At 38.9% G+C, this 24704-nt stretch overlaps 1 protein-coding gene across 1 annotated transcript; it reads left to right on the plus strand.

The window, feature by feature from the left end:
* The first annotated feature begins 14556 nt into the window (after positions 1 to 14556).
* Positions 14557 to 18242, plus strand: NPVF (neuropeptide VF precursor). The gene is made up of 3 exons (XM_032118312.1): positions 14557 to 14729; positions 16518 to 16890; positions 17767 to 18242. The coding sequence occupies exons 1-3, from the start codon at positions 14592 to 14594 to the stop codon at positions 17772 to 17774; spliced, it is 519 nt and encodes a 172-aa protein (XP_031974203.1). The 5' UTR covers positions 14557 to 14591; the 3' UTR covers positions 17775 to 18242.
* Positions 18243 to 24704: the final 6462 nt, after the last annotated feature.

Genomic DNA, 24704 nt, shown 5'->3' on the forward strand with positions numbered 1-24704 from the left:
AAAATCCCCAGTCCAATATGAGTGGCAACCCCTACAGTGGCTGCTTAATGCACTTGGTTATGTATGTTTTCTTCTTCAGACTCTAGAGCAGCCTCTCACAGCTGCAGAACTGGAGTAATGATTCTCATGTCCTTCATTTGCAACCATGACTTCTAAAAATATCAGTCTGTGGCTGTTTCAAAAAACCAGGAAGCCCTTGGAGCAGCTTGTGAATGGCAGTTTGAAGGCTGCAAACCGCACAGACAGAGACCAAGTGCTCTATCCCACAGGAGGCAGAAGCTGCTGGTGTGGACAGCAGATCAGACTATGGCAGGCCAAGCTCTCTGAGCTACAGCACACACAGGGTCATGGATCCCAGCACGGACCTTTGCACCTAAGGAGTCAGCCACTGGATCTATATGTCTCTCCCAGTCTCCTAACAACCTGCAAGTCACACACATCTCAACAATCTCATGGTCCACTGACGCACTTGTCACAGATAGTTTTAACTTGGGCATGTCAGCGTTACTTGTGAAAAGAGTTTTTATCCTGAAATATCTCTTCACTGAGCACTGGGCTAGCTCTTCTAACAGTCTTCTGTCTTGGCCCTGATTAGAAAAACCAATCATAAGTCTGTGTCTCCATTTACATGCTGCCATCTCTATTTCCAATGATGAGTTGGATTTTTTTCATCAATGTAAAAATCATTTTTTTACAGCCTCATTTAATTTTTCTTCCTTTTTTTCCCTCCAAACCTGAGCTTCCTACTTAAGATCAAGCCTTATTCTCTGCAGATATCCCCATTCACGGTAGTTCAAAGGCACTGCCTTCCTATCAACTTTTAGAAATAGGCTGCACTAAAAAAAATAGCTGTGGGATGCAGAAGCTACTGTTGAGTAGTGCATTGAACTCTGAGATCTTTGCTCTAGAGATGAACCTGAAGAAAAAAGATGAGACATAAATTCAAAAAGAAATGGATATGTGCATGTCAGTGGTATATCAGTTTCTAATCAATATTAAACCTCTAACTGCCAAGATCAGTAACAGCTGTAGGGTCATAGCTGTCACATAGTTTCTCAAACATATCAGCTAATAATGATTTTTGCTTTGTGCTTTTTATGCCTAGCAGATGAGGAATCTCTACCTTATTCTTTAATATTTTCAATATTGAAATTCATATTATGCTCTCATGATCAGGTATCAGGACCTGAATAAGCTTACCCCCTAGCTTAACAGACAATAAACACACCACAAAGATCCTACACTCTTTCCAAAATGTAGTTCTGGAATGTTGAGTTAATTTGGAGTCAGAGACTTTGCAGTACTGCTATAGTCAGTAGCTTTTGGTTTGTCTGCCAGCACCCAAAACAATGCTACAACAGCTCAGCATGATACTTAAATGGGAATTGTTCTCTATTACACTGCTTGCTGTAGCTTAAAGAATAGCTGGCAAAGTGTCACTGCCCAGAGATCCTCGGGAATATGACAGCTGCATGTTCTGATTGTATTTGATTGAGTCACCTGCCTAAGAATCCTTTTCACCTATGCTTTTTCATGAGGGGATATTCACTCCCATTATCTCACAGACAAGTGAAGAAGTTGCATTTTCTGGTGAGGCTGTAGCTTTGTTGAAAAGGTAAAGAAATAAGTAGGGTCTAAGCAAAAGCATAATAAAATTTATGAGACTAATAGTTGTTGTAGGAAAAAAAATTGTCACATTTTTGGGCACATATTTTTTCAAATATGAAATTTAAGTAGATAATTGTAATTGTTAGACTGTCTGAGAGAAAAAGTGATTAGTTTCATTGGAAAAAGGATGGATTACAAAGCATCAAGTTTTTCAGCTGTAGAAGCCTGGACTATCCACCCAGGAAATTCTAAGTGCTCTTTAGGTATAATATTAGTGCTCTGTTAGTGTAATTACTAATGTTCTTTTCCTTTTTTAGTTTTAATATTTCTTGAAGTCTAGGTATAGGAACATGGAGTTGCAGTGTACCCTGAGGGAGAAGTGATGGGTTTTTGTAGTGCCCCTGAACCAGAAAAGGAAATTAATTTTATGCATTTCTTTCCTGTCTCCTCTTTAATTCCAATAATAGTGTGGTTGTGAGGGCTGTGTCATTCACTGTATACAGTCCACATTAACACAGGAGCTTGTGAAAAAGCCCCATACAGTAAGATCTCTTTGCCAGGTTATTACCCTCAATGCCAAATGCTACACAGTGGAGAAGTTAAGATTTTCTTTATTCTGCTGTGTCCTACCATGAAGGAAGGACACAGATTTTGTTTCAATTAATCACACTAAAATTTGGATTTTAAAATGAGCATATTTCTTTAGAGAATAAGATTATTATGCACAGTGTGCAACTCATATACACATGGTAGGAGCTATGATGCTTGCTTCTATTGTTTCAATTAACAAATATATTATGGGGAAACAGACATGATCACCTCCGAAAGCAAGCAAGTTATTAAAAAATGAAGAGCTCGATTTTTAATGCAATCCCCTTCTCCTTCTCTCTTACCTGTGAGTTTGTGTGAAAACCAGAGGTTACAGGAATGTCTGTAAGACATTGTTTTTGTTCAGTTTCACAAATGTTTTGCTTTGTTGGCATTCAGTGGTTTTACAAGAGAAAATAATGAAAGCACATAAAACCTGTAACCATCCCCAGTGGGACAGAAGTCAAACAAGAGAAAGCTGATGTCTTTGAGCTGACTAAGCCACAATAGACAGGTCTTAACACAGCAAAGAATTCCACAGACTGCTTTAAGGACTGTCAAACCTACCTCACTAACACCAATGAACTGGGAGATATGGGGATCCTAGAGTTTGGATCAAAGCCTTTCTTGTCCAGATGAAAGATCACATCAGCGTTGAAGGAAAACTACAGATGTCTGTGACAAAAAAAAAAAAAAAAAAGAATCCCTTTCCCATTCAGCTTGTTTTTCAGTGAATTTTGAATTGCTTTGTCAAGAAGAACAAAATAACATCCCAGCTGGAGAATGTGTTAGATGTTTCATTTAAAAACAACATGAAGTCAGGAAGATTGTAGCCAGCTTAGAGGGACTGTTTGATCCTTTCCCAAGACTATGTTGCTTTTGAAGAAAAGCAGTATTAAATCATTCTCTCTAATCAGTTCTCGGTTTAAAAACAAGCAATCTTTAAAAAAATCCCACAAACAAAACCAACTAACTGTGCTCTCCTGCTTCATACAAGGATGCCATGGCATCAGCACATAGTGCATGATACAGCAAACCACATCCAGGAATAGTGACCTCACTGTGCTGTAACTTACTAAAAAGGTTACAGTGGTTATCAACCAAATTGGCTTAATAGTGTTCCATAAAATGTTATGTGAATAGTAAATTCAAATATATTTGATGCATTAGTGGATAAGAAAAGCTTACTGGAAAACAGTATCTGACACCATGTTCATTGCTTCATTCATTTTAGAGAGCACAGAAACGAGCTGATAGCTTTAGAGATTAATACACACAAGTGCTTCATTGCTAGCAAGGAACAGACATTTTAGTGAACATGAAAGAAATGCAGTCAAGCCTACTATGGGCTGTTTTGGGGACAGAAAGTGCAACTTAGTGTCAGTGGGCATTTTGCCAGGCTAAGGGTGCAGTGTGGACCCATCCTCTGCTTGTTGCAGTTCCTCTCACACGCTTGTGTTTTAACTCTGCAAACACAGTCAAGAGACAGGCGAGCTCCTTTGTTACACCAGTGGATCAGCAGGCTCAAGTTTTTTCAGCATTTTTTGGGAACAATTTTCAGGCAAGCTTTTATAGAGCACTTAAAAATGCAAGATGTCAAGATTAAACTGTCGGAGTAAATTGAATGGATCCAAGCCTAGGCATTGGCATAAGAAGGTTTTATAGCTCAGGAAAAAGTACCCAACAGCTGTAGTCTGCTAGAACAAATTCTGCTGTGCTGTACAAACGACATCATGTTCAGAAATAGTTTTGCCTCTGTCTGCTGACTCTGGGCAATATTTAGACTTTCTGTAGAAATATATTAACACCAAAAATGGGTTTATGCAAAGCTAAAGAAAGCAGTGCTCCAAGTTTTGGTGAAGTATGGATTGAATTCAGGGGTCCTTTCCTCAGTTTCTTCTCTCTGAGAGAACAGGAGAACAGCATTCCCTCTCAGACTTGGAATTCACCTGTGTACAGCAATCTTGTTTAGACAGACATCAGTATGTCAAAGGCACATGCTGAATACTGCAGAATAGAAAGCACAAAATGGCTCAAAATACAAGACCTAGATTTATGGCTCCTTTGAGCTGTGGGAGCATTAAATATCTGGATCAGAAATGTGCAGAAAAAAATCCCAATTTTCTACTTATTTTGAAAAAAACCAAGCTTTCAGGTACTGTGAGCACTTGCTTATACAGTGTTACTGCTGCTCATTGTTGCTTTGATTTAAAACTACGGGAGCAGAAGCAAAAACGTTCCAGCCTTTTAAATACCAATAAAATGTGTGAATTATCTTATAAATAAAAAAATCCATATAAAAAAAGACTTGGAAATAGTCATATAAATATTCTGCTGTAAATAAACCAGTTGACTGAGCTAAATAAATTTATAAATTTAGGGGGGAAAACCAGCAGAAAACAATGAGCATTCATTCCCTTCAGAAACCAAAGTGGATAAATAGGTTTAGTCATCTCTGTTCCAAGAGAGACTCAAAGCATGCATTTTTTTTTCCAATGTAAAGTGCAAAGAATTGCAATGCATTTTGAATTCCATTTTAAAACTAATTAAAGGTTTGATTGTGCTACTTTCTCTGTGTTGGAATGCACTTCAATACATACTCAGCTTAAGGCATGTGCTCAAGGAGAACTATTCAAGCACGTAACATCATTAGCTATGATTTTATGTGCTTTGCTGGATCTGGGCTGTAATGTATAGAGCATAGTACTCATCTTGCAAGTGCATGACAAAAATTAATGTCATCTAGGCAATTAATGAAATGGATTTACTCCAGATGTCAGTTGCTATATTTCAGAGCACCCTACTTCTCATTTAATACAAATATTCAGGTTATTTAAGTCAGACATGCAGTGGTACATGGAAGATTTCAGATTTTTCTCACAGAGGCACCAAAATAGCATCATAAAAATATATTTAGAGGCCAGCTTGACTAATGGGGATATTTGAAATCTGTTTTGATATTCTTTCCTGTCCATGCTCTATTTTTGTTCATTACCATATTTTAGGTTAATGTCATTTGCAATAACCGTTTGCTAAGTATTTTGATTTCAAACAAAGATCTGAAAAAGCAAGTGACAAGTTTGATTCCAGTTTACCAGGAAGGCTTCCTTTCCTCGTATTTCCCAATCATATCCCTAAAAAGCTCTCTTAAATAAATATCTCATGCCCCCATGTGGTTAAATGGAAGCACTACTGAATAAATCCTTCGGCGTGGCTTTTACCTTTCCCTTTATTTGCACACAGCAGTGTGTGCCCAAAGGAAGAAGGTGGCCAAACTGCATAGGAACCTAATTTAGATATTATACCGATAACGAACGTCTACAAATAAGCAAAATATAGAAAATTCTGAGATGTTTTAAGAACTACCATGGCCTAACCTATGATAGACTGTATTAAAATCTGACTAAAAATGCCTCACCTGGAATTGCAGAATGTATTGCATTGACCAGTGACTGGAGGGCACCATCTGCAACCCACTTTTTAATATCTAGGTATCTTAGGTTTTTATCTATAGTTTAATTAAAAATATGCCCTGAAAATAGCAGCTTATGTTCTAAATCAGTAGATTCAGTGTCAAGGAGGTGGATATGTGAGCTTTTTCTCAAAGCAAATGTGCAATCTTAGGAGTCTTGGTAAAGCAGATACCAAGATAGATTTTTTAGTATACTTCTTTACATCCCAGACTCAAGAAAAAGAATGATTATCATGTGTCACATCCAGCACTTTGTTGTTTGCAACAAAAAGAAACAAAGAAACCCCCACAAGTAACTAATCCTATGACACTCTAATGGTAATTTTCTAGTTTAGAATTAGAGGTAATTCGGTATTTGTAATGAAACCCCTTTTCAACAATTTGTATTCATCTAAAACTGTAGTCCTGCAGACAAGTCTATTATACACCCATTAGTCTGCATGTGGAGACAAGCTCGGTTCCTTTTGGCCACAGACATGCTTTTTGACCTACCATAAAATCACTGAAAGTTGTACTGAAAGATGTCAATAGAGACACTGAGTTTTTCTAAATGCCAAGGTCAGTACTTCCATCAAAATCAAAAGCTTCTGGGTATCCCCTACCTCTCTATTCAAACACTTAACTCTCCTAACCAGCTCCCCAGACCTGTTGCCAAGTCTGTGATGCCTTCTCTCTCAGTACTCAGGGTACAATGGGTAGATTGGCCAACTGTGCTGATTGTTAAATGCTTCTATTTTTTTATATGCACTAAGTAATTGGCACCATAACCTGTGGAGCAGAATACGGCTGTGACGCTACAGCACACAAGCATATGACACTTAAATTACCTGCCTACTGTGCTCATCCCCTTTTGCTGTGATTACCTCCCTTCCACACTCACAACTAATCAAATTAACGATTATGTCCATCTGTTCTGAACCAAAATCCATGGCATGATGCTAGGGTGGGATCAAGCCCAAGACCTGTTTCTTCCTCAGTCCTGTGGATCACCTGTGGTGATCCAAACTGATCTCCCCTCAGCTTTCTATTATGGCGACACCCTGTGCAAGAGGCTAGTGAGATGAACTTTAGCTGAGAAATTAGTATACAGCAGGAGGGCAAGAAAGAGAAAGGAAAATATGTGAAAGTAGGAGTCTTACAGCTGTTTGTCATACCGAGATGTGAAAGTCGGAGTCATTATGTTCTCCTGCATCGAGACAAATAGTTGCTAAATTAAGCAATCTTTAAAGAGATAGAGAGGCGGAAAAGGAGCTTCCCTCCTCTGTGCCCAGCCATCAGCTTCTGAAGAACAATTTTAATTTTTTCATCAAAAACAAATGCAAGAGTATAAGGGACTATATGATAGGACTAGGTGACCATTAGCAATTTCTCCAGTGATGTACTGTCGTAAACAGAAAAATAAGCAGCTCACTACTGTAAAAAATTACAGGGCTGTAAATCCACCAGGGGATTGTGGTGAAATCATAAACTATAAGAGCAGACCTCAAGTGGCTTTATACAGTCACCACAATGCAGCAATGGAATTACAGCCCTATAACTCAAAATTTACTTAGTTCTTATACTCAAGAGCAAGGAACTAAGCTTTGGATCAACATCCTGCACAGACTGTCCAGGTTTGCTCTCCTCCTGTGCTTTCTGCCTCTTATTCTTTTACTGCCCTGGCACCACACACAGCTCTCGTTGTTCCTAGCACTTCCCTTACAATGCAGCAACCATCACCAGAACTCCTTTGCTATCAGGACTAAAACTCCTTGGTTTTGTCTTTTAAGAAAATCAGTACAAGGCTCAGGGAACTGAGAAGCAAATGAACTGACTTGGCATTTGATAAGGATTTTGAGGAAGAGTGCCCCATTAAAAGTTCCTGATGACCAAGCTAATATGTCAAGAATTAAAGAGTGACACTTCCAGGCCATTGCCAGCCCAACCCAGAAATGCTGGACACTACGATAGCTCCTAGAAGGACAAATAAATGGTTTTTTACTCAAAAAGGTTTAGACAATGCTCACAGGCACATGGTGTGAGTTTTAGTGCGTCCTTCACAGGGTCAGGAGTTGGACTCAGTGATTCTGATGGGTCCCTTCCAACTCATCAGGTTCTATAATAAATTAGGGACCCCTGTGCAACAGTTTTGAAGTGTTCTCCTTCAAAACAAAGTGAGGTCAAACACAGCTGTTTCACTATGAGCCCCAAACTATCACAGTAATTAAACCTGAGTAATCCTGGTGTTTTCCTCTAGATCCTTTTATTTGAAAATGGCATGTCCCATCCTGTATTCAGGTTCTAGATTTGTCTTCTCAGTGCTTTTTTTTTTCTTATTTATTTCTTCATAAGCTTTCCTCATTCAACTGCCCTGAGATATCACAGGTGCACTGTAGAACAGCCAATGCACAGGTTCCAGTACTGACTTGCACCTTATCATTCCCAGTCTTCCCATTAGAAACCTTCTGATCCCATAGTCACACCATAAGGATCAGATCTTCACAAGAATCTGTACTCTGTATTTCAGATGAACAGGGAAGCACAATTACAAAAAAAAGAAAAAAATTAAGAGAGGGGGGAAAATAGGAGAGAGAAGTGGCTTTTTTTTCCACAAGACCATAAAAATTTCAGTGCTGAAGCAGCCAAGCTGTCCAGCAATATCCAGTACCAATTGTCAAAGAAAGCCGCACAAAATCGACAATAACTGGACCACTGTCTGCACTGTTAATCTTGTGTCTTTTCCATCAAGTTGGTACCTCTCTTCCCAAGCCCTATTTCAACCAGCTGAGAAGCCCTTGACCCTCTTCCTGGGAGGTGGCCCTGGCAGGAGGCTTGCTCAAATAAGCTGGACCTGCTTCTCCAGCTTTGTCAATAAAGTGCTTGCAGTCTTCTTCTTACTCCACAAAACATAGCTGTTTTCCCTTAATTTTTTCCTCTCCTAAATTGCTTACATTTTTCCCTAAAGTGAAAATCAGTCCCTGCATCCCACAATTCAGCTAATGTATAATTTAATCTTCAAACTCCTGTGTTTATATACAAGGCACAGGGGAACTATTAAAAGAGCATAATATTTCTAAGAAAAAAACCATTCTGAAAAAGGGGAGAACAAGGAATGAAGGTATTTGTATCTATAACTAACACAGGTTCCAAACTCAAAAAGTGAAGGGAAAACATGGAATAATGAATCTATTAGGAGTCCCTTGGTTAATAGTTAACTTGAATAAAATCTACTAATGATTTTTTAAAGTCCTGAAGGAGTTTTTAAGGCATAATTTAATGTTGTATTTTTTCTCATGCACTTTCCATTGCTGCCTGTGGACTCTAGATTTAATCAGATTTCTCATTCTTGTAAGACTTTATGAAGACTTTCTTGATTTGCAGCCAACCAAAGCACTTTTAATAATGTATGGTAAAAGGGTTTAATTTTTAATAGACAAGAAGGAGCAAGAGCTCCTACAAACTATAGTAGATTGGTAAGTATGGTATTACACTCTGCAGAGTAGTTAGTAAAAAAGAACATATTTATATCCCAAATGTTATTGAAAACATGTTTATTTTATTACTAACACAAATGTATAATTGAAGAACCTGTCTACTCTGGAATTATTGTTCACACCTTATTTACCAAGAAGACAAAGTGGGTTTCAGCTTGTTCCCATAACAGCTCAAGCCTCTCATTGTTTTCGTGTCTCTCATGCTGTCCTACTGCTCCAAAAGCTCAAGGAAAAAAAGATTAAAATATGAAGTTACACATCTATAGTCTGGATTCAGGGAATCAAGGTGGAAAATATCTTCTAACACTGGTGACTGATTCATAGGGGTTAACCTTAAAATAAGATTATTTGTACCTCGATATTTGAATGGATTTTTCCTTTGTTTACTACTACCCAGCTAATAGGAAAGCTCAGAGATACATGTAGTTGAAAATGTAGTTTAAAACTAAGGGTCTGATTCTGCAAATCAAAGAAGGCTGTTTCATAAATGTTATTTTTCCATACCAAGCTACAGTACACAAAGAATGGGCCTTTCACAGTAGACTTAGTTCCCTATTCTTTCACAGTAGACTAGGTTCTCCTATTCTGCGAAACCCCAAAAGCTGAGCTAACGCCTCATTAATAAAGATCAAAATTATCACTGTGCCCACAGTAAATTTACAGTTGTTGAGGCTTTATAGCTGTGATATTTCAGCAGAGCCATCCCTGATTTGATACTGGTTTTCAAATGAAAGGAGACAAATCTGTTTCTCTGTGCATAAGTGTGTGTCTGTCAGTCACCCATGACAACTTTCAAGTCTAGAAGTCAAGTTCAGTTAAATTTGGCAGGGAAAAATCTCTCTGAAATAACAGGCATGGCAAGAGAGGATAGAGACACTGCTCATACAGAAATCCTACAGTAAGGTTAATCCTTACTGGACCTCAGAGAATACACACTGTCATTTAATATTCAAGCAATAAGTTATGGGAAAGAAAGCTTCACTGGTTCCCCTGATCACTGAAATATTTATTATCAGTATGAGAGGGACACCAGGCCTACATCTGTATACAGTGTCAGGATACTGAGTGAAGTGGAGGTATGTCTACCTGCTTGGAGTCATACATATTCCAGGCAAATACACCTTGCATTGTGCACCAGAACTGAAACACAGCACAGCAAAGCCAACACAACCTACTGCATGCCATAGGAAGGAATGGGTGAAAAATGAATAGAATTGCTTGCCAATGAAAAAAGCGACACATTTTTAAATCTTCTTACTTCAAAATGAGCCATAGGATAGTTCATATAATACATAATGGCAAAATGAATATATTATGAATGATTTATCATTATGGAAATGCACAGATGCTGATCGGTGCCATGAGTCATATAACATGCAATTTTCACACAATATGTTGTTAATAATGGATAAGGATTCATCATTATATTTTCATATGAAAAAAGAGCAATATTAAAACTTGTTCTTTCACCGGAATCAAATAACAGTGCATGGAGTTGCTTATGAAACTCAGCTACTTTTGCCATTACTACTAATTATATTTTAATGTCAAATCTTTAAAGTAGATATCCACCAACTTGTTGCAGATCAGATCCACCTTACCCTTATAGCACAAAGCCAAACTGCTCCTACCTATGTGCTAAAATGTGCCTACCTACATTAAATGAAGGGAAAACCAGAAGAAAACACTAGCTTGTCCTAGTCTCTAGTATGCACCAGTGGGAAAACTCTTTAAATTGTCACTGCCTGTGAGGCTTGTTTCACATGTAGATGGCATGGCTCCTTCCTATTGAACTGGGGAATTTTCAAAACAGAAGTCCAGTTATGTTAAAGTCCTCTGAATATCTTCTCTGATGAGTGATGTAAGATAGAAAAACAAAATTAGTGTGGGACCAGAGGCCAAGAACTCAAAAATTATTTACAACAATATCCAGAGCTGTTTCCCCTCCACGTGGCTTAATCAGACCCTTTGTGGATCAAGCAGAAGCAATTAAAGAACAAACAGGCCACTTCTACAACACAGTGTGTCACCCACAAATGTATCTTCCCTCCGCAAATAAACAGTTTTAATAGATCGTGACAGGATGCTTCAGCTGCCTCAGTTGGAAGTCAGCTGGGCCAGCTTATGCTGCTACTAGAAGTCATGATCACATTGATGAAGAGCACTCATATTATCCATTGTGGTACTTCAGCAGCAGGGTCTGACAAGTCCTTCCTCAGGAAAGATAATGAACAATCACTGTAACTGCTTGACTTGAAATTTCCAAGGAGTTCCTGCTGTAGAGCCATCAAAGGCAAATTAATTCATTAGAAAGTACAAGGACACACAACTCCCTGACTGCCTGGCCTGAAAAACACCTGAAAACTTCACTTTATGTTGATTAGAAAATCAACATACATAGGAGACAAGCTGAATGTCAAGAAAGCCTGATTTGGCTTGGACAACAGAAATACATTTTCTTTTTCTGTCCAGGAAAAGCAGGATTTGTATTTATGCCAAACAATGAAAGAGAGAATGTTTGGATCTTGCCAATAGCATTTAATTTAGAAGGCAGACATCTTCACAGATTTAATTGCAAGATCATTGATCATGAGAGGTTCATAAACCAGCAGCTAGATAAAAGGAAGGCCCAGTGGTAAATGATCACATTAGATAGATATTAGAGTATGAATTGCACTCTTTATTGTCTTTATTGCTACCATAAAGAATAGGAACTTGGAAAATCTGTCTACTTCCACAGATTGAAGCCCACTGACATGAGGCTCCAGAGAGTCGGGAACCCACATTCAGCCCTTGGTGAAAAGAGACAATTGCTGAGAGCACATGGGCTCCTTCTAGAGGTCTTCTCCATTGACATTTTATTCCCTCTGTTTTCCAAAAAATCTAGTTTGCAAATACCAACATTTTAGTATCCCCAAAATTCCATTTCCCTGCCAAGAATATTATTTAAAAACAGAAGACAAGTCACCTACTCTGAGAGTACCAAGGCACAGTGAGGACAAATGCATCATCATGCTTTCTTACTTCCTGCATACATGGTTTATGTATGCTCATACAAGCCCTCTTCATGAATCACTACTGGTACAGTATCTTTTCCCTCCCTATCTACCACATCCCACTTTAAAATACCTTGTAGAACAGTCTCAGAGAATGCAAAGGGAGCCACTGCCCCTTGAGACTATACAGAACTGTGCTTATTCCCATCACATGAGCCAGAAGAGCGATCCTCCAGCCCAGAAAGCCAACCATAACCTGGACTGCATCAAAAGAAGCGTGGCCAGAAGGCAAGGGAGGTGGCTCTGCCCCTCTACTCCACTCTCATGAGATCCCACCTGAATTACAGCATCCAGCTCTGGGCCTGCTGACATAATAAGGACACGGGCCTGTTGGAGTGGGTCCAGAGGAGGGCAATGAAGATGATCAGAGGGCTGGAGAACCTTTCCTGTGAAGACAGGCTGAAAGAGTTGGGGTTGTTCAGCCTGGAGAAAGGAAGGCTCCGGAGACGCCTTATAGCACCTTTCAGTACCTAAAAGGAGCCTACAAGAAAGCTGGAGAGAGACTTTTTGCAAGGGCCTGTAGTGAAAGGACAAGGGGCAATAGCTTTAAAGAGAGTGGATTTGGCTTAGATATAAGGAAGAAATTCTTCACTATGAGGGTGGTGAGGCACTGGAACAAATTGCCAAGGAAAGCCGTGCATGTCCCATCCCTGGAAGTGGATGGCCAGCTTGGATGGGGCTCTGAGCAACCTGGTCTAGGGGAAAGTGTCCCTGACTATGGTGGGGGGTTGGAACTAGATGATCTCTAAGGTCCCTTCCAACTCAAAACCATCTGTGATTCTATGGTCTTTGAACCCAATCTTTTCTGCTGTCAGCCAGGGCCAGAAGGATTGCACACCACAAAGAAACGAAGAGTAAAAAAATATAAGTGTAAAAATGTAAATGTAAATGTACAACAGCAAAGGAAAGTGACACACAAAAGCCAGTTACTGATTAAAATACACTCTTTTCTCACAGGAGCTCCTAATTATCTTACTGATACCATTCTAATCTATTTTAGCAATTTGATGGTCTCTGTCGCATAAAAAACGAGCAGAATCTTTGACACTCTCTCCACCTGGGGAAGTTCATCTAAGAGAAACTGTCTCCTTTTCACTTCCACCTCTCTCAATGGGATTTCCCTCTGAAGGCTGCTTATGGCTTTCAGGATCTCAGTTTCAGAGAATCTAAGGTAGAAATTACTCCATGCATGCACCTGTCAAAACAGCCAACTTAATTAAAAAATGAGGTTACTTTCAAATCCTTCAGCTTCACTGTGCAACAAAGACAGTAACGTACTGTCAACAGATAAACACTCCATACTATCCATGCTGCCCACAGCACAAAACATGTTCTCTTGGGACAACATTGCCAGTGCTGTGATGGAACGGACATTTTACAACTCTGGTGTTGAATTGCAAAATAACATATCTAGAGTCCAATTTTCAGTGTGAGCACTTAATGCGAGCAATCAGCCCCATATGGGGCTGATTTTAAGTACTAATTTAAATCAGTTCAGGAATTTAGGAATAACAAATGGAAGAACAACACAATATGCTTTTTTGCCAATGTTAGCCTGGCTCACCAGCCCATCTAGCAACCAATTCAATGTGCCCTTTAAGGGTATGTTTAGTGTGCATCCTGAATCTCCTTCTGGGACAGAACAGGCATGGGCAGTCCAGTGCTTTCACTGTGTTCAGCAAAGTGGCAGATGCCTTTTTAAAAAACACCATTGGAAATTTGGCCTTAAAAATATGGATGCAACATAACCTTTGGAATTTCTAAAAATTTAACTTATAGGCAGGGTTTTAAAAGCATGTACCTAATCCATTCTGAATGCAAATTAGTACGTCCAATTTAGAGCCTAGACGCTATGTACGTCAATAGATCACATTGATGCATAACATGTCTTCGGACCTGATCAACAACTCCAATAGACAGCACTTGATTTCAATGGGACAATGTTCCTAGGTGTACATAAGTATAAACAAGCATTTTATGGTCCAGAAGAATGCTTACATGAGGAAAGCTTCTTTTTATAGTCCTTCTGAGGACATTGGTACAAAAGAAAGAAACAAGGTGATTGTCCACTGGTGATGGAGCATTGTGGCTATTGTATATCCCTACTGTTGTGGCTCTCAAAATTAGCTAATTAAGACATACTTCACCAGAAGAAAATATCTGTAAAGTCAGCGTGTCCCTAACACGAAGTTATGTTGTCTAAAAGCTTCACAAAATAAATTCCCAACATTCTTCAAATACATTCAAATTACTTCCCTAATTAATATTGGGAATTGGAGATTTAGAGACTGATGTCATGGTGAATTTTTTTTTTGTTTGTTTTCTGATTATATAAAAAGATGGCAGTTTTATTTTCTGTACAGATTCTGAGCTCTCTAAGTAAGCTTAAGAAAAATGAAAGTAATTTCAACCAAGAAGTTTGTTCTGTTTGCTTTAGCTACAGTGATCTTTCTCATATCAAACAGCATGTGCCTGAATGAACCAATGAAGTCCAGGTTGCAGAGCAGAGAAGATGATGATAAATATTACGAGGTAAGATCTGTATTGCTATGACATTATTTGGGGAACTGTGGGTCAGATCCTGAGCCCTGAGCACATTGGATGTTTTGGCACGGGCTCTCCTAAACTCATTCCACAGCATTCAGCATTACAGCACTAGCAGTATGGAAAAAGCTTGTTGAAAGAATTTTCAAGAAATTCATTTGCTCAGACACACATACTGTGTGTTTCAATTTTCTTGCAATACAGCTCTGTGATTAGGCTGAGACTTTTTCTGAAATGTTTCTTACACAGTGGGTCCTCAATTAACATTCCTGTCAGGCATTTTATGCACATAATACAACAAAGAGATTATTAATCCAAAATTAATAAAGGCATGCTTGTAATACTCAAAAAATACTGATAAACAGAGAACATTTTAAATCTAATATAGTTAATGGTCTTAAAATTTTACTCTGGAAATTGCCTGTAAAAATTTCTTTGCAGGGTTGCACATTTATGTCTCAATAGGTGCCAAATGAAATTTTCACACTTCATCTCTATTATTTTTCATGTCTGCCCTGCAAATACTCCCTAGGAAATGGGAGCCAACCTCTCTTTTTGACTTATCATCATTGGTATAATAAACATCCTTCAAAACAAAATACAATTTCAATTATGCTAGTCAAATCCTCTGGACTTTAGCTCACTGTCTTTTATATACTTCCAGAAGGTGTATGCAGGTACAATCAGAGGGATAGTTTATTTAAAGTTTTAATCATGAAGTATAAACTAGAATGGCTCATTCCTCTCCTCTGCCAGTAACTGGAGACACTCACAGGGAAGTCAAATAGGGACAAGGAAGTGAAATTAGGATTAGTAGCATTTGTGTCTTTAACAGAAATTTAAATCCATATTTGTACATATTTGCTGTTAAGGCTTGGAAACTTATTTTTGTCACAAAAGTAAGTGATTTTCAATATGCCGAGGGAAGAGCACTGCTCTATACGAAGGGTCATACTGATAAAGCTGTTTTTCAGGCAATAGCTGCTCTTTACATCAGGAGACAGGTAATAGACTAGGCTCAGTTCTTCACTGTATGTCAGCATAGATACAGAAAGTATATTTTGTGCTGGTTGCACAGAAATTGGAGCCCAGGAGCTCCCAGTGCATCTTGTGTACTAGTGGAGGACTAAAGCCACTTAAAGCCCAGGACAGCCTCTATGCTGCAAGGCCAGAACAGGCATGATGTGATCTTGACCCAAATACTTTTCATTCACTTCCCTGTCTGTTAGCCTGGATGGATATTGGGTCCAAAGCATCCACCCAATGCTTAGAAACAAATGAGCTATACCTTCAGGTAGCTTGGTCCATCCTCCTGTTCATCCAAACCAGATGAGTAAGAGTCTGGGTTTGTGTTAAGTCACTAAATATATTCAGCATCTTCCCCTCCAGACAACTTCAGGTGGTGATATTTGCAAATGTGGACCTGACAGCAACTGCTGTCCACCCTTAACTGATTGCACAGGTGCTGGCACCTGTGCCCAGAAATATTTCCAACTGACACCATTTGAGCTGAACCATTTGCTGATACTGATATGGAGATGTGCTCTTGTGGTCAGAGTTCTGAAAAGGTAAGCAGGACAATGTCGGCATATGAAGGAGCTCACATTACAACGGAGCTTAGCAAATACAACTAAAAAAACATTGCATAGTCAGAAAAATAGGACCATTACCCAGCAGCTTTCTAAGGAGGTATGAAATTGAGTACTTTGTGTGATTGGTAGCTGGAGTAATGCCCTATAAAATGATCATATCCTTTTAAAAATTATTTTTCTTTAGATTAAAGATAATATTTTGGAAGAAAAGCAGAGGAGTCTCAATTTTGAAGAAATGGAAGACTGGGGATCAAAAAATATCATTAAAATGAACCCTTTTACAGTAAACAAGATGCCAAATTCAGTTGCTAATTTACCGCTTAGATTTGGAAGAAATTATCCAGAAGAAAGAAGCATTAAACCATTTGCTAATTTGCCCCTGAGATTTGGAAGAGCTTTTGGAGAGAACATACCTTATCAAGCTCCAAAGGTATCACACAGGCTTGGGAGATCTCCACTTGTTAAAGGTTCCAGTCAATCACTTCTTAATTTGCCACAGAGATTTGGGAAGTCCCTGGCTGTCAATCTGCCTCGAGATGTTCAGGAATCTGAACCAGGTAATGTTTCACAAGTGTTCAAGCCATATATTAAAATGCATATTAAATCACAGGTTAGTGATGGTCAAACACAGCTAGAATTGCTCTAGGAATGTTCCTAGGCATTTCAACGTGAGTTCAATTTGCCAAAAGAAAGATTGCAGTTCATCAAATCAAAAAATCTCATCAAAAGTAGTAGAGAATCTTTTTATAAAATCTTTTCTAATGATAAGGTGCCAAATAGCCAAATCTGAAAATATTCATATGACAGGATTAGGTTTGATGCTTTTTTAGATCAGGTTTCACTTTGAAAAGTTACAGCTTTGGTGAAGAAGGTTCAGAATCATTAAAATATCCCGTTTCGGCACTATAAAATTACAAGCTTACCTAAAAATTACTCTTCCATTTTCTAAATTTATGCAAATTAAAGTTAAAAAGGGACAAAATTCCAAGCTGAATAGCAGCCTTCTGAAAATTATTTTTTCTCATCCGAGCCTATTTTTTTTCATATTTTCTTGCTGAGACAGTGTTTGAGATTTTGATTTTTCATTCCAACTTAACATGAAAAATCCTTTATGACATCTCAGAATTTTTTTCAGGATAGGAAAACTATTTCCTGTCCATTACTAAGAATAATTTAAACCAGCTCTTCAATAACAGTCCTTCTTATCATAACTGCTGCCTTACTGGAACTGCCCATTTGTCTTGTAACCAAGTTTCAGTTGGCTACCCCTGACCTCCATCTGACACAGGCATAAAGCAGAAGTTCAGGCCAGGAAAGATAACTGATATATCAGAAGCCAAGGTTCTCTCTCATTTAATTCGATTCCTTTCATTCCTTTCTCACTGTCTCACCTAATTATAACAGCTTTTGTTTTGTTTGTCTGGTATTTTTAGGGATATGAATTTTAACAGTTACGTTAATACTGGAATGAAATTATGAAGACAGAATCTGAAAGACTTGGAAAAGCTGCAATGTGTTTTCAAAACTAAAGGTCATGAAAAGGAAACATATGTGAATTGAAATGCAAACCTGCCTTCATGTATGCATAATATATTTATTCTGTGCAAACCCTTGACATATAAGGCAATTATAATTGTAGTGATTGTTGTAGTAGATTACTTCAGTGGCAGTATAGTATAAATTCTATTTATTTCTGTGCTACTTATGTCCTATCGGTTGTAAAACCAAGTTTCAGAACAATGGCTGTATAATTTAAAGCATTTTAAGCAGAATTAAAAGAAGCATAATATGAATAAAGATGCATGGTTCAAATAAAAAGAAGCCTACAATGTGAATAACAATCAGAAGCACAATCAAAACTGCTGATAGCATTTGTGTCATATGCAGCTAAAGAAAATTAAGTGTTGAGAAAGTACTTTTCCTGGGTTTTATGGGTCATCTTAGATATAAATCTGAAAGGCCTTGTCTCTCTGGTAGCTGGCTCCTACACCTCTTCTTCTGCTCACAAGCTAGTCCAAATTTAAATTGACATTAGAATCACACACACAAATGGGTCTCTTCATCAGCAGCCCTTTGATGCTCAGTCAGTTCAATAGCTTGGAACCAGACAACGTGTCTCTCTCCAGTTCCTAGCCCTCAGACCTCCACGCCCCTTTGACTCCTCAGGTGCTGGCAATCAGACCACTCACTCTACTTGCCAGCTAGCCTGGCTTGAGATTTGCTATCAGATCATACACACACATGTTCACAGTGTCCATGCAGTGTCCGTTCAGTGTCTGGCTGAACCTACTCAAGGCATTGAGTGGTTCCTTTCAAGTCCCATCAAGCAGTGATCTAGGAGTTCTGCTCTTTGTTGCTGTCCTGTTACCTCCTCTTCCACAAGGTTTGGGTATCTGAGAGTTTATTACTTCTCCTGTCTCTTGTCTTAGTCTTTATGCTGAGTAACCAGTAACCAGATATCATTCCATATACCTTTAGAAGAACCTGGGAAAAAAACCTACCAAATTGATCAGATAAATTCATAGACAGGACAGAGGCTGAGTTGCCATTCCTCTACAAAGTTAATGAGGCTATTGGAAATACAACATTATTCAACCTCTGCCTGGTGAATCTAATTCAATCCAAAGGAATCAGACTATAGTCCTGAGAATATCTATCCTCTTTACTCACTCATACCTGAAATAACAAAGAGATAGGAAATTCTAAACAGATAAACACCAATGAGATTACACCTTTTGAATCCCAAACCCTATCTTAGGGCTTCTCTCTGAGCCTCAGAAGATGCTTTACCTAACAAGTATTTGTGAAAGACCTGTTTTGCAGTATAACACTTGGGTACAGCAGCCAAGTCCATGGTGAAGGACACTGGTCAACAAATTGTGTGTGGGGAAAGTCAAAGACCCAGGCTATAAAGATGAAGTCTTACCATTGCCTACCACCAGAACAAGTGTCACTTTTTCTTTAGTCAGGAAAACCAGGATCGTTAAGTGATTTACAGTCAAATGGACAGCAGAAGGAAATGTCCTGAATTCTCAGTTGTGTTTCTGGTCCTGCAAACCTCACTGCACATCATGTGAACCAAAAGCAAAGAAGATTTGTGAGAATCCCTGAACAGCAATAGAAGCTGCCTGTTTAAGGCATGTATCACCTAGCAACAGGGAAAGGGTACACATCAATTGACATTAATGATAGCTGCTGTGGGAGGAAAGCAGAAGCCCAAACATTGGCCCAGCACCAGGTACAATTAAGTTGTCCTCTTATTGCAAACTTCATGGCATGGATACAGGAGATGGTTTTTGATTTATTTTCCCTCAGCAGAGGAACTGCTAGGTGAAAAGTACATAAAGTAGGAATTATGTTATGCTGTGCAAAATTTCTGTTTGGCTTGAGAGCACATGAGCCAAGAAAACAATCACTGTATAGTGCAACAGGAGGAGAAGGGGCACAACAGGCAACATACATTGCTCTAGCTATCCCTCACTGGATTATTTATTATCCATATATAGATATTATTCATGAATTGGGAAAAAGCAAGGAAAGGACACAAGTAAATCAATTGACAGACTATTGAGGCTTACTGGCATGAATTCTTGTAGGGTTCAGGAGCTCCCAGCCTTCCTTGCCATACAAGTAATATTTATGCCTATTATTAAAGTCTCCATGTGAAAACACCTGGCTTATTTTAGGTTCTGACTTAAGCTTATAGAGAAGACAGCTGACAATGTACTGATTAATTTATAAGTCCAAAGGCTCATCATGGGGTTGATTTCAATATATCATTTGGACAGATTTAGTGGAGTGTAAAGTGACATTTTTGGTTTACCCTCAGAAGGAGCCAGACTTGCGAATCTGGCATTTGAAATCTGTCAGTCTTAGATTCTTTTCAATTGCTTTTGCAATTGCCTTTTGCATTTTCTTTAAAATATGACAACTGGGCTATCCTTAGTCATGACAGACCACTATAAATTTCCAAACCCTAAGCAAGACATTTTAAAAATTTCCCCGAGTTTAAGAGCACCCATTAGCAGGAATTGGAAATGCTTTCATTAGTGCTACCCACTAAAGTACATCTGGCATTGACAACCATAGATATCTGATTTGCATTTGTGCTGCTCTCCTGATGACATAATGTAGAAGGGTCTCAGCTAGTGCCACTCAGATCTTTTGTGGCACAGAGTCTGGATGAGAAAAATCTGTGCTATTAGGAAAGAAAAGAGAGGGTTACAATATCCTTATGCGTATTTTATCTCAAGAACAATGGATGGGGCAAAATACATTTTTTCATCTTTTCATATCTATGCACAATGTATCCTATGCAGTGATTAGCCAGAAGGTCAGTCCTATGGCCTTACTCAGAACTGTATCCAATTAAAATTTTAGTGAAAACCAACAAAAAATGGGTTTCTTTTACAGTTGTCATCCAAATTATCCACTTAGATCCCTAGAGTTAACCGGTAGAAGAAATATTCTAGAATGGCTTTCAGAAAACTCAGATACCTCTGTAGGCAACCATTGTACTTGAAATATTAAAAAAGGCATATGGTTATGACAGATTTCTAAAACCAGAAGGTATTAAATGCTATTCAAGTTCATTCCATCCTTTTATTACCATCCCCCAACATGCCGATAGTGCATAAAGTGAAATGAAAACCAGGAGGTTGTTTCCATTGTTTGCAGGTCTTAAAAAAGGAGTCAGGTGGTTAAGACAGACATAGGTCAGAAAAACCTTGCACAGGAAAATTCGTTTTGCTACATCCCAAATTTTCAGAGGCACCCAAGTACTGGCATACCTCAGCAGATAATTATTTCTTTTAAGGCCATGTTTTCAACAGGAGGTTGGACCACGTGATCTCCAGAGGACTGACCTTTTTAACCCAATTTTTTTTGGTGATTCTATGATTCTTCAAGCTTGTGAGGTGCAAGGCTAAGACAAGACTGTTAATTCACAAAGAATCTTTAGGTCCATTTCCTTATATACCTTTATGACTTTGATCCCAAGTCCCTCACCAAGCAAAAGTAGGTCACTAGCAACAGCAGAAGGTTTCTTAGTCAATAGCAGTAACGGTGCAGGTAGGTAGGAGCTATTAACAGTTCCCATTTTCTGGAACATGATGACTACTTAGCTATTTCCCCCTATTCTCTCATATTTAGGACACTTGCTCTGGCTTTGAAGCATTTTTACTTAATATATTTATCTCATCTCTGATGCTCATAACAGTTGATTTCTGGCGCACCTATCAATTACCATACAGAATGATGTCCAGCTCTTTGTCTCTTGCAACACATTAGAAATCACAGGCATAAGCTGGAAAACAAAATTATAAAAGTCAGTTCATGGTTTAACATACAGAGTTGAAAGCAACACTTGTATCAGAAACTTCCTTCTTTAAATTCTCTCAGGATTTCAGTAATTTAGATGAACCCAGAGGGTTGATCTTACATACAGAGCTAGAGACAGCTAATAACCGAACAAAGAATATTTTCAGTCCTTTCAATTGCAGCTTCCCATTTTACTGTATTGAAAAACACTTATTCTCCTTTCTCCTCACATATATTTGATACCTCAGCCACACTGAAATAAATGTTTAAGTTATAGAAACTGGAGCTAAACTTCACATGCTGCATAATGTAGCACATTATGTAGCACAAATGCACAGACATGCAACAATGCAATATGAGTGTTGTAGGGCACACAGAGCCATGTAGCTCTTTGCAAATACTGCATTTGTGCATGTACAGGTAACAAGTGATAGATGAAAAGTGGTTTGAAACCAGAGGCAACTACTAGGAATACTCTAAATCAAAACTTTGCTTGGGTTTTGACCCTTAGTTCCTAAGCTGCTCCACCTCACATAAAAGAAAACATTAAATTAGTTTGCATAGCGGAGGTTCAAAGTACATCTTATACTTCTGAGGAGCTTTATATTAAAGTTTTCAGCTGAAAACAGATTTACAGTTTGTGGAGATGCTTGTGGTGGGCTGATCCAGGGTGGACACATGATGCCTACCAAAGCCACCATATCACTTCCATCTTCAGCTGGACAGTTAAGCAAAAATATAACAAAAGGCTCATGGGTGAAGATAAGGAAGATCAGTCCTAAATTCTCTACCTCTACCTCCTCCACCCCTGCAGTGCAGGGAATGGGGAGTGGGGGTTGGGGTCAGTTAATCAAGTGATGTTTCAGCCACTCCTTCCCCCTCAGGGGGAGGACTCCTCACACTATTCCTCTGCTCAAACGTAGGGTCCTTCTTCCTGGAGACACACCTCCATGGGCTTCTCCAGTATGAGTCCTTCCCACAGGCTGCAGATCTTCACAAACTGCTCCAGTGTGAGTCCCTTTCATGAGGTCCTGTCCTTCAGGAACAGACTGTTCCAGCATGGGTCCCCTGCAGGATCACAAGTCCTGACAGCAAACGTGTTCCACCGCAGGCTTCCCACAGGGGTCACAGCCTCTGTCTGGCATCCACTTGCTCTGGCATGGGGTCCTCCATGGGGTGCAGGGGGACATCCTGCCTCACTTGGGTCTGCAGGATGCAGAGGAATCTCTGCTCCAAAACCTGGAACGCTTCCTATTTGGATGAATTAGTGAAGGAGAACAGAGGGGAACTTTTAAAAATCATCTGCTTCTCTCAGCTGCTTAATTCTGTGTGTACTTAAAATATAACCACATCTTGGGGCAATAAAAGTGTTTGGAATTTATTCTATGGCCAATATGGAGAAATTTATTTGTAAAAGAATGGAGGCAAACTTTCTTTGAACTCTGCTGTTGCAGAGAGCAGCTCAAGAAAAACACAGAAGCATATGTTTGGTGCTGAGCTTGTCTTTGAGTGTAGTTACCATTTTGACTAAGTACCCACTTGCCTTCAGAGACCCATCATCAATTCTGAGAGCTGCAGGTTTGCCTGTCCCTCAAGAGGCATTTCAAATGAAATTGTACAGCCCAATTCAGCAGCTGATTTCTTTTGGCAGCTATGAAAGAAAAGTCAGAAGTTTAATTTAGATTTCTGTGAAGAAAATAAATACCAGTGGAGGTAGTCCAGAGCAACCTATAGTGTAGTTATACTGGGATCACATATGGCTTATGGAATCTTGAAAGAAATGTGAACCCAGGTGATTCTGAATCGCTCTTGATGTGTCAGTCTGCAGAAAGAGCAGGGGAGGGGAAAGGGCAGACAGTTTTCAGAAGGTACTTCCTGTGTCTGCTCAGCCACCACCGCATGTTTCTGGAAGTTCTGTATTTCAAGACGTTTCCTAACAAATGTGTTCTTGCACATATTTATACTGCATAAGATGCTATGAATCCAGGGGTGGCCTGGAGGATTTCAGAGCCCACCCTTGTCTCAAAAGTGCAACTAATGATAAATTCTTTCTGGGTCTTGTTTCCCTCGGCTGCCAAGTGCAGATGGTGCACAGTTTGGCACTGGCACATGTGCAGAAGTGATTTTCTTAGTTACCCCAGAAATCACCAAAATGAGGATACAGTTACTTGGGCTGACTGAAAACGAGCACATAGGAAAACGTTTGCAGGTGATGTGTAAAGTAATGGTTTTTTTCCCCCATTTTCCAACACGTAACAGAAAAATATTCTCATTTGTTAGTATTATTTGACAGTGAATGATCTATTCTTGTTTTTTATAATACTTTTCTCTTAAATCACTATTGCATTATATGCTCTTACATGTGTGCTACAGAAGTTCTTGTTCAGACCCTCACCAGCTAATAAGCACGAGAGAAATCACTGTGCATGCATTATGTACCTGTCCTGTCTCTGGACACTTGACTATCAGAAAATGTGATAAACATCAGCCTTAACTGAAACAATTCAATGCTCTATAAGTCTGTCATGGACAGCATTATTCATACAAGGGATACATGGTCGCCCTGACAATGCATAAGATCTTTCTAAAATAGAAATTGACCTTGTGGTCTGATCCTGCCACCAGTCTGGGATAAATCTAAAGTAACTCCAGTGGAATAAATGGATGGATGGATGGATGGATGGATGGATGGATGGATGGATTGACTGATTGATTGATTAGCTGATTGATTGATTGACATGACATGGGAACTGAGTGCAATTTAATTTATAAATAACTTGAAGGTTCACTGAAGTTGCGAAGAAGCTGATGCATGCAATTATAAAACATTTTCATGTGAACAGACCAAAAGTGGGACAAAGGCCCTAAAACTAAAATCGCTTTAGTTGCTAGAAAATAAATGCTCTTTAACTGTTTCTTGTAACATGCAAGTCACAGCTTCATATTCTGGGTTATGACATAAAACTAGAAGAATTGTATGTAATTAATTTGATAATCTAAATAATCAGGTATTATATTCAAATGAAAGATATACATAAATGCATTTTTCATA

The sequence above is a fragment of the Corvus moneduloides genome, chromosome 1 (assembly GCF_009650955.1).
Source record: "Corvus moneduloides isolate bCorMon1 chromosome 1, bCorMon1.pri, whole genome shotgun sequence".
Taxonomy (NCBI): domain Eukaryota; kingdom Metazoa; phylum Chordata; class Aves; order Passeriformes; family Corvidae; genus Corvus; species Corvus moneduloides.